We start from the raw sequence: 11,776 nt of genomic DNA, 5'->3' as shown, positions 1-11,776 counted from the left end.
TTGAGTAAATGAGTAAATGTATATGTGTATAGATAAACAAAATGATATTTTCAGAATCTTGATAGAAAGTAAATATATATTTAAATACTTATTAAATTTCGGCAATCGTGCTACTCGGCGCATGTTTATGAACATCCGACAAGAGAATCGCGACGGGAGGTAACATAATCATTACAATGAAAAGCAAGGCTACGCGAACGCGATGAGCTTTCCTAAACCTGTCCACATTAGGCAGTGAACGATGTGCCGTTCAGCCGGTGTGGGTTATTTTTAAAATCTACGCTTCTTGGGAGCCTATTCGCTACAAATATATATTTAGGATGTACTGTCTGAACGGGTCTCTGGCCGCGCAGTATTTAGATTCCTATAAATATACTAAATCTATTCCTGAAATCACAACACAGACCATATAAGGCAATGTATAAAATATGCCAAATTAATTAGAATTATGATTGAATTCATTTATATGAATTATGATACTAAAAATGCATGTATAATGTAACGATTTATTATGAATAACAATACAATGAAAGATGAATGACATTCATTTAATTTTAATTTTTATATTGATGCTAATATTGAGGATTGAGGGTCAATGAATAAAACAATGATACAGTAAAAATAAATAAAATTGATATTTATTTTAAATATATATTTTTTTGAGTTTTGAACCCGTACAGTCCAATAATAAATTAATAAATTACAAATAATTTTGTGCACATGGTCGCTGGTGCAATAGCATATCCGGTGATATTGACCGGAAGCGCAATTACGATGCGCAAAGCGCGATGGGCCGCGCATAATTTCTTAACCGCCATTTCTTCCGGACGGCACTTTCTTTGGTGTTTGCTAGAGGGTAGAAAGCGCTTAGAAGCACTTGCGGTGGACAATTCCGGGTCCGGATTCGTCGTATTCTTCCTTGGAGATCCACATCTGTTGGAAGGTGGAGAGAGAGGCCAAGATGGATCCTCCGATCCATACGGAGTATTTCCTTTCTGGGGGAGCGATGATCTTGATCTTGATGGTGGATGGGGCCAAGGCAGTGATTTCCTTTTGCATGCGGTCAGCAATACCGGGGTACATGGTGGTACCACCAGACATGACGGTGTTGGCGTACAAGTCCTTACGGATATCGACGTCGCACTTCATGATGGAGTTGTAGACGGTTTCGTGGATTCCGCAGGATTCCATACCCAAGAAGGAAGGTTGGAAGAGGGCTTCTGGGCAACGGAAACGTTCGTTACCGATGGTGATGACTTGTCCGTCGGGAAGTTCATAGGATTTTTCCAAGGAGGTGGAAGCAGCGGCGGTGGCCATTTCCTGTTCGAAGTCCAAAGCGACATAGCAGAGTTTTTCCTTGATGTCACGGACAATTTCACGTTCAGCGGTGGTTGTGAAAGAGTAGCCACGTTCGGTCAAGATCTTCATCAAGTAGTCAGTCAAGTCGCGACCAGCCAAGTCCAAACGGAGGATGGCGTGGGGAAGGGCGTAACCTTCGTAGATTGGGACGGTGTGAGAGACACCATCTCCGGAGTCCAATACGATACCAGTGGTACGACCGGAAGCGTACAAGGAGAGTACGGCTTGGATGGCTACATACATGGCAGGTGAGTTGAAGGTTTCAAACATGATTTGGGTCATCTTCTCACGGTTAGCCTTTGGGTTCAATGGGGCTTCAGTCAACAATACTGGGTGTTCTTCTGGGGCTACACGAAGTTCGTTGTAGAAGGTGTGGTGCCAGATCTTTTCCATATCATCCCAGTTGGTGATGATACCGTGTTCAATGGGGTATTTCAAGGTGAGGATACCTCTCTTGCTCTGGGCTTCATCTCCTACATAGCTGTCCTTTTGTCCCATACCGACCATCACACCCTGGTGACGGGGGCGACCTACGATGGATGGGAACACGGCGCGGGGAGCGTCGTCTCCAGCGAAACCGGCCTTGCACATACCGGATCCATTGTCCACAACCAATGCTGCTACATCATCGTCACACATCTTGGCGGTTTATTTGATACGGTTCGTTCGTTAACACTGACAGTACGGGATGACTCGGGGCGAGCGCGAACTAACGAGTAACGTGCGGCGATACACGCGGTCCGTTTTATACACTCGGTCGCCTTCGACAGAAATAGTCCTGGCGGCCATACATGGTGAGCAGACGCGGTGCGGACACAGCCTCTGAATTCTATGTAGCGCCGATTGTTTAGGAAATCTTACTATCAATTATTTAGCAATTATATCGATACGACGTGATTTACTGCGTTCCAAACAACAGATATAATTAATTAATGTTTCAACATGTTACTATGCAAAATTTCATGATTTGACATTTTGTTTAAATGTCAGTTTTAGATATGAAAAATTCAAAAATTTATAAATCTCTTTATAGATAATTAAGTATATTAGGTCATTTATTTGTATACATTGATTAATATATTAATATTTGACGTTATAATATTTAATTCTGGTAACTTTTGTGTTATATTTCAGTTAACATATTGCAAACTATACAAAGAATGAGTTATTTATCAAAACAATTCTATTCTCATTTTTGCAAACATAATTTATACATGTAGGTATTTTTTTAAAAAAGTATGGGACGCCGCTGGTTTTTCATTCGAATTGTATTTCTAGGATTGTAGTTTAAATTGTATGATAGAGATATTGGGACCGTGACATCAATTTACATCGTGAGATTTTTACACTATTAAATTTAGAGGTCAGTAAAAAAATATTAAAACTATAATATTAACATTGATTACAGTATTATCAATTTTTATGAATCATAATGAACAATTATATAATGAACAATTATATAACAAATATTGTCTGAAATAAGAAATAATTCTATGCCAGGAAAACGCAAATTAGGATCGATTTCAGTTCGATAATTGATTGCAAAATACAGTTTATGTTTGCATCACTTATTCAAAAATGAGACTTTCCAATAATCTGAAGTATATGGAAAATATAGTTATACAACTTATATTGATAATGTAAATAATTACTGGAATAATAAACTCAAATACGTAGGTTTATATTATTTTCGCCCTAACTTAGAAATGTTTATTCTATAAATAAAAATCCAGTGCAGAATTGATTCGCTCCCACGCTTCAGCTGGTGTAATGCAATTTATTAGGATAGATTTTTGGGGTAACACTACGGATTGTGAATCTCAATATTATATTATTTGCCCTTTTGTGATGGATAGGTGCGAAAATAGAAAGAGATGTCAGTTATATTATTCTATGATTATATGTGATTTACGTGAGAACTAATGGGTTATAAAAGCGATATATTGTGAATATCTGTACCTATATTTCGTTAACCAATTGTGGCTAAATTCATTTGCTATAAAAGTATAAATAATCATGATGGTAATTATGAACCAATAAGTATACATTAACATTCTGTAGTTGTAAATAAGTTTTACTTCTGCTCCTTTTTTTACTAGCTTGCGAGATAATCATAATCTTCAATGACAAAATTTATATAATTACCCATAAAACCCATAAAATTTTATAAAAATAATACCAACAAGTATAATGAAAATGCTATACAGCTGTCTACGTTCTACAGAGAATAAAAAATACATCTTTTACCACATTATAACAATTCTGCGACCTGATTGAAAGGACATCGACATCAAATATTTTTCTTATCACAATATGTATAAATTCTTACAAAAAATATCATTAGCAAGATGTTTGTTATGCACGAAGAAAAAAAATTATCCGATTTCCTGGTTCACCGCTATACAGGAAAAGGACATCAAAGGAATTTACGACGCGTCTCACATTTGCATCGTTTACGATTGACAATAAATGTATCTTTTCTATGTTCGCAATAATATATCTTGTTTTTGTTGTCGTATATCGGTAAAAACCATCTCTTCTGGAAGAATTTAGCGCAAGGACTCAATCTTACCTGCACAATTACGCTCGATGTATTCTGATACTTCGAATATTTTTTGTAAAGGCCTGAATGTAATAGATACTTTAACAAAAATATGTTTCATTGAACTTTTCAGGATTGTGTGTAACTTTGAATTGACTGTGAACAATGAGATAAAACATTTTTTTTGTAAACAGATATGTTTGCTGAATATGCATGTAATATTTGCTGTATAATAATTAATTTTTTGCATGTTTTTTAAGATTATTTACTTGCGTATGCTAATTGAGCTATTAGAGATATAGTGCATTATAAAATATTAGATTTCTTGCATTTATATAAATAAATTTATATTGCAGTAGTTGATTATGTTTCAATAATCAACTTTGTTGATTCAAATTAAATAGTAAAATTGATTATTATATAATTATCTGGTCATATCATATCCACTATGATAAAATGAAATAATTTAGATGAATAAACTTAGTCCAGCCATTTAAATGAATATAAAGTGTAAATGATCAAAAATATAGAAACTTGAGGGTTTTTATTACTGCATAGTCCTACTACTAGTATAAAATATTATATTTATAATTATAATTCTTTATTTTGAGTGGAGCGAATATTATTTTATTAATAAGAGCATAACTTCCTGAATTAGTGCAAAAACAAAAGAAGATCATTCTATTTACAAAGTTTATATATATATACATGTATGTATATTAATGTTTATACATATATATGATTATCATTCCTGTACAAAATATTTTTCCTGCGCTGATACAAAAGCTCCCATCAATTTCCGAAGTAGGTGTTGTTATTCACACCGATAAGATATTGATATTACAAATCATTTCGGGCACTTCATATTATAAATATATTATGACAAAAAATCTATTTGTAATATTCCATCTTCCATATATGATTGTTGTAGGTATGACTAGGGCAAAACCAACAAACACATGACGGCTCGTTCATTATTCAAAGTACCAAATAATCACAAATTTGATGTCACTTTCACATTACATTAGTCACTCCTAATAACACGTGATAGAAAAAATCAAGAGCAATTTACTCAATAGGTATTATTTCATTGGACCGCAGCAGACACGCAAATCGGTCATGTAATGATATAGGGTAAATGTAACACCAGGGTTGAATTTTATTTTTTATTCATAAGTAAGAAATTTTATATTTAAATTAATTGAATTTCCAAATTCAACAACATATTTTTGTATCAAAATATGTTTTTAATATTATTATTAAAAATAGCCGTCAAGATACAATGAAATCTTATAAAAGCTATTGATACATAAACCAGAGGAAACAAAAAAAGTTAAAATATACGGAACAAATAATAATTTAAAGTTCATTGAGAAAAATCTAATGTTTCATATATCAAAATGTCCAAGTGATACTATATTTCCATTAATTAAATAAAATTTAGTGAGATCTTCAAATCAAGGCGAGAAACGTTGAAGAGACGCTAATTCTGCTCATTCATAGAATTGTTGCATAACAGTTACATTTTAACAGCAATTTTATTATTTATTCTGTTAGTTCTCATTTCTACAAATTGTATTCCTATTTTTTTATTTTTTTAAATAAAACAAGTTTTAAAAATTAGGCAGCTAATATGTAAATGTATTGTAATTACTTTTCGGAGCAGATGATTGAAAGTTAAATCCTTCACCTCTTGTTACCAGTCCATACTAGACATTTATTGAAATTAAATTTTAATAAAAGTAATAAAATAAGTTCTGCAAGTACTCGTAGTATTAGTTCAAAAATCGATGTGGAATTTGATATACCGGTGCGAATATTGAAGTTCTATATTTATAAATTTGGCGAATGGCCATAACTTTCATAACTATTATTAGAAATCTATAGATCTCTATTTCACGTGGCAATTTTCGCATGTTTGATAATATTTCATGGAACTTCTAACAAATTATTTTTTTAATAAATCAATTTCAACAAAAGCTAAAGTAAATTTTATATTTCAGAAATGCATAGTTTTGCAGTAGATTATATTTTTAACATTATTTATTAAATTAATATTAGAACTCTTCCTGTACATTGCTAATCTTAGGCAGCGCCATTATTCACGTGATCGACTTTTTGAGGAATTTTGAACTTCCCTCCCCATTGGTGATACGTCGTTATATTCAAAACTACCCTCCCCCGTCCATCACCATACATCACGTATATTTTTAGTTAAGAAAAAAAATTGTAAACTCAAGTAAAAAATGAATGCACGTGATATATTATTATATCCCTCCCTCTCTCACGTGATAATTTGTCAAACCCCCCCCCTTCTCCTAAAAACCTAACGTAATTAATGGATGCCCCCTTAACCACATAAATAATATTAGAAAATTATTTCACTAAAATAGTTTAACTCGTATACAAATTTTTGCATTAACTTTAAAATAAAAAACAAAATTGGTAATAATTGTAACACATAAAACGCAAAATTTTGGTTTTATGTTATGAAAAACTAAAATCTTAATGCATTAATTAATTAAATTAAATTATAATTAATTTAGATAAAATATTGTCTTATTTTTTATATTTTTTATTATGTGATTCAATACACACAGATTGAATCTGCTTCGATGTAACTTGCGATTCTCAGTAATAAGGTAATTATAGAGCCCATTATAATAGCCTTTTTTTATATTTTTACTTACAAAACTATAGTCTTAAATTAGAATTCGACTCTGAATTGAGAATTATTTTTTGTGTTTGTAACTTTATCAGTAAAACGGACATACATCGGGTAGCACATAAACACCATATGTGAGGCACACGCGGTGTGAAATTATATTTATTTCGGTGTCGGAACGCATTAGATATAAATGAGTTTTAAAGTGGAGTATAAATTTGTTATTTTTCCGACTTTTTGAAAAACATATTTTTGAAATGTTGTACAAAATGTTGTTACATCATACTTAAATTTACAATCTATAATTAGGAGATTATAGATTTTCGAAATCATTGAGTTTCATTTAGTCTAGCCGAGAAATTCCCTTTCAAACTAAATTTATTTACCAATTGATACTGTAGTATATTACTACTACTATTAATGTTATTACTTAAACTTTAAAATGTAAAGAAATTTTCTACGACATTTAAATACTTATTTAAAATTAATGTCGCAATTAAAAATTCTACCAGTAAATTCATCAATTTATAATATCATTAACTGCTTACAAATAGAACAATTCGCAACATATTTAACTAGAGACTGAATCTGAATTAGAGCCAAGATTATGTTTTGATGTTAAATTTAATGGGAATTATCTATTTATAACATAAGTAAAAGCAGGCGTAATTAATTAGGCTATTTTTCATTTTTTAAGCCTTATATTGGTTATAAAAATAGATGCTTGATTATTTAAAATGATATCAAAATTGCAAATCAAAAATCACAGAGACGCTAGTGCAATTAATAAAAATCGTAAACACATAAACTATATCTAAAATTGTATTAACATATTTTAAATAAATTAAATGTCAATTTAAATAATTTATGTGTAATCAAATTTATTATCATTGGCAAATGAAAAATAGAGTATCAGAATTAAGAACTTGAATTCATTGATTTGTTAAAATTTAAATTTATTATTATAGTCATTGGTCATTAATTATCATAGTACTAATGATATATCACAGATATTCATTAGTAATGTTTGAACTCAAACATTTCTTCTTCTTGGTAATTTGAAAGTTTGTATAAATAAAATATAATTGTATGGCATTGGTAAATTTAATTTTATAACTTTTATAAAAACTAGATTAAATAAATAGATTAAACTAAGACCAATTAGAATAAAATATTTTATTATTAAAATATTAAAATATATTTCAGTTTTCATTCAGTTTTAAATTTTGTTTATTCAGAATGTATGAATAAAGTTTGGATTATTTATTAAATAAGCAGAATATACTTAAACCAATCACTCGATAAAAATCTAAATTAACATACCTTATGAGAATAATTTTAAATTCATGTTTAATATTTACTTCAACTTAATTAGTTCAATTTATTAAATTAATCCAAGTGTGAATATATTTTGGCAACATCTACCTATCCATTTACTACTACATTCGGAATTTTGTTGATTCATCATTGATATTCCGTTACAAAGTTTTTATCAAACATAGTAGGAACATAATTGGAACTATTACGAATTTGTGCACGTATGAAGATCATCTCAAGAATTTTGGCAGACGTCGCCAAAGATTAGATAAGAACTTGTGTATGGCTGAAGAAACGCCAGAAAATGACTAATTTAATTCGCCGTAACTCGGGAAGGAAATGTATTATATTATGTTTGTGATTCATAGAAAGCGAATTGCGGAATCTTGGAAAACTGATCGTACTTCCTTGAAAATTTAAGAGTTAGTTGTATTATAAAATGTTGTCCTTGAAAATTTAATTAGTTTGTTGTATTATAAAAGAATTATATTTATATAAGTCTTCTCTTATATAAATAAGGTAAGACGGGCCGAAAGTCCCAATTTAACTTTGAGCAATTATATTGTGTAAATCAAACCAATTATATCACAAGAAACAACACATATCGAAAAACTATCTGACTATATTCACCAAAACTCCCAGCTAATTCATTATTGTAGAAATGTTTTTTTGCTGTTTTTCAAAAATTTGCCAACTGGTTCTTTTTACACTATAGGCAGGGTTAAATAGGACGGCCAGGACCTGACAAACAGGACTATGTCCTATTTTTAATTTTGAAAGGATTTCACAAAATAATTTCTGCATTATTCCACCCATAAAAATATAAATTTCATGTTTTTTTTTTTACAGAGGAGAACAGATTTTTCATATTGATCAGGTTTTTATTTAATTTATCTCTTGTAAAAGTTATTTTTAATTATTATTTATTATTGATTATCGTTTTTATTATTAATACTATTATTTTAATTATTATTTATTCATTTATTTATTTTATTTCTTTTCTTTAATTTCTTTTATTTTATTTTTTTTTTCTCTTCATGATTTTGATTTTCAATACCATAACTTTTAACTTATAGATTGTATTGTAATCTGATTGTTAAAATTAGCAGCAATAAGAAATAAAAAAAAAATATCTATTTGTTTCAAAAAGAATTTTTTATTTATCAATTTTTATTGTCTACACCAGGGTATAGTTTCAGTTGGTCCTTTTTACCCTGCGTTAAAATCTTTAGAAGTTATATAAAAAACTGTTGAGTTTAACTGAAAATTAATAATACAATATATAAAACAATTAAAAATCTTATAATTAGAAATTATATTAAGGTCTCTTAAACTAAACAACCGTGCTCACAACCAAAAAAACTCAACGAAAAAAAAAACTTTTTTATGGATTTTCAAACATTGCCTTTCATCTCCCGATAGCAACGTCATAGGAATCAAGGTGATGGCTGGTTATACTTTTTTCCCTCTACTTTCAAATATTGTTGTTAAAAATTTCTTAACTTGTTTTTGAGATATCGATGGTGGACCTTTAAGAAGATTCAGAACATAGCAAATGTGGGTTGAATTTTTTTGCTTTCTATAATAATTTCCATAGTTTTAGAACAACTGTATCAAATTAGTTATTCAGTATCATCTGACCCAAAAAATGATCCAAAGCAAAATGCACATGAAAATATACACCACTCTAATAAACTCTGTGGTCACAATGATATCGGTGTCATCGATACCCGTGCGTACGGACCCTTAGAATTGAATAATATACTATCTTATCCCAAAATCTTTCTTCATTCAAAATACAATAATCTAACCGCATGCATCTCTTTATATTTAATTTGCGTATTCATTTTCAGATCGCCGGATAGGCAATTTGTCTAATTTGAACATGCTACTTGCCTGCATTTTTATTTGGGATGGGAATTATCTTTTAGTGCAATGGATACATTATATTATGTATTGGGCAAATAATAATCTCAGGAACTTATGCAAGGCTTTTGTAGCATATATTTTAGGTATATATTCTTGTTTTCTATGTTCTTCTGCATTTCTCTTCTTCCAAATTTAAGGAAAAAATAGTTTAAAAGAGCGTTTTATACAAAATCATATATTTTCAATAAAATGGTTCAGTGTTTTGCTTTCTCTTCAAATAATTAATTATATCTTATGCTCAAGTAGAAAATTGCTAATTTTTAATGTTATTGAATATAAATAATATATAACACTTTAATGCGTAAGATGTAAATTGATGTAGTGACATGTTTACCAAAATTTAACAACAAAATCTATATATATTTCATTTCTATGCATCTGACGTATCGTGATTGTTTTAAAAAAAAGTTCAAAACTTACAAAATATATTAAAGTATAAAAAACAAAATTAAATTTTATGAAAATGTAAACTTTTTTTAAGTCCTAATCCTTTACTAGTATTAATGTTGTTTTCTCCAATTTCCTGTTCCACACAAAGGATTAAAAAAATCATGACCGGTATACGAGTATATCTTCTCACACCTAACACCATTTCATAGCAATATGATTAAGTTTTGATTCGTTGTAATACATTTACGCCATGATTTTATTACTATAGAAAATTCATGATAAAAAGCTCCGAATAGAGAGCACTCTGCTCTAAGTACTTCCACCCCGTGGTTAGCTTGCCCTCATCCATTGAAATCTAATATCATGTCGTAAACTACCCATTTATCGAATGGAATATGCTTATTATTATGTTCATATTTATAGGAGAATAGAAAAAACCACACGGCTGCATATTACATTACACTTAAGCTCGTGTTTGTTGGTATTTTTATTTATATACAATGTATATATTGCTTGCGTGTATGACGAGAGAACCATTTGTCACCAAAAACTCTGCATGCGACACTGCAAAGCATTGAAGACCATTAAAAAGAAAATAAGAAAGTTATCATGAAAAGATAAAAATTTACAAATGATAATTTAAATTTCTCGGAAATCTATATTTGATAGTCCTAAACAAGTTGCTCACATCTATCATAGTGTTTTTACTCAAACTAATAGTGACTAACTTTTGAAAAATTGATTAAAAAAATCCAGTATTCAAAATAAGGTTTAGCTATATTTATGATATTTAACTCTACACTACTAATCTATAAAATTTGAGAAAGAAATAAAAATCTATTTTTAAAATAAATATTATTAAAGTTATAAGGCCATGCCAATATCTAATTTATCTTCGCGGTCTGGGTTCATATTATTTCATTAATTTGATTAAACTGTTTATCAATATTATTTTTAAATCCAACAAAGTACAATTTTTTCAAATTTCTTTTCAACAATTGTAGATATGAAATAAAGCAATATTTTATATTTTATTTGCTTTGTGTTTTGCATTAGTTTAAATAATTGCTTATGATCATTAATCATACTAATCTAGAAAACATAAGAAAAGATATAAAAATGCATTTTTTATAATAAAATTCATACATGTCAAGGAGCAATATTAAGAATGACGAAAACTTACATTATGAACTTATATTATTTTATATAGATTTTTTTAATATAATTATATTGTTTATCGATATTATTATTAGATCCAACAAAGTACAAGTTTGTGGAATTTTAAAAATTGTTTTTAAACGATTGTAGATATGGGATAAAGCAATAATTTAAATTTAAATTGCTTTATTTCAAATTAGTTTAAAACAATAGAAAATGTTGTTCTTTACATCCAAGAGTTTATTTGTTTTAATGTCTTTTAATAGGAATTCAATAACTTTGATTAGAGATATGTTTTACGATTTTTTTTTACTATACAGTAATTTTTACTCCTCTCCTAAACTGGGCAACAAGTAAAACTGTAGGATTAAAAAAATACTTTAAAACTATGAAATTTATGATCTATGTCAAAGATT

General features: G+C 29.3%; 1 protein-coding gene across 1 annotated transcript; it reads right to left on the bottom strand.

Moving 5' to 3' along the window:
• Window positions 1-845: 845 nt before the first annotated feature.
• LOC113376281 (actin, muscle) lies at window positions 846-2,071 on the bottom strand. The gene has a single exon (XM_026616189.1). The coding sequence runs from the start codon at window positions 1,996-1,998 to the stop codon at window positions 868-870; it is 1,131 nt and encodes a 376-aa protein (XP_026471974.1). The 5' UTR covers window positions 1,999-2,071; the 3' UTR covers window positions 846-867.
• Between the last annotated feature and the right edge of the window lie 9,705 nt (window positions 2,072-11,776).

This window comes from Ctenocephalides felis, unplaced genomic scaffold, assembly GCF_003426905.1.
Source record: "Ctenocephalides felis isolate EL2017-DRISC unplaced genomic scaffold, ASM342690v1 CF-g0.4_SCAFFOLD_00845, whole genome shotgun sequence".
NCBI classification, from domain to species: Eukaryota; Metazoa; Arthropoda; class Insecta; order Siphonaptera; family Pulicidae; genus Ctenocephalides; species Ctenocephalides felis.
Note: the sequence above shows the minus strand (reverse complement) of the source record. Positions and strands in the feature narration are given on the sequence as shown.

Bases quoted from the DNA above. Each gene is read 5' to 3' on its own strand.
- LOC113376281 (XM_026616189.1), bottom strand. From the start codon at position 1,998: ATGTGTGACGATGATGTAGCAGCATTGGTTGTGGACAATGGATCCGGT.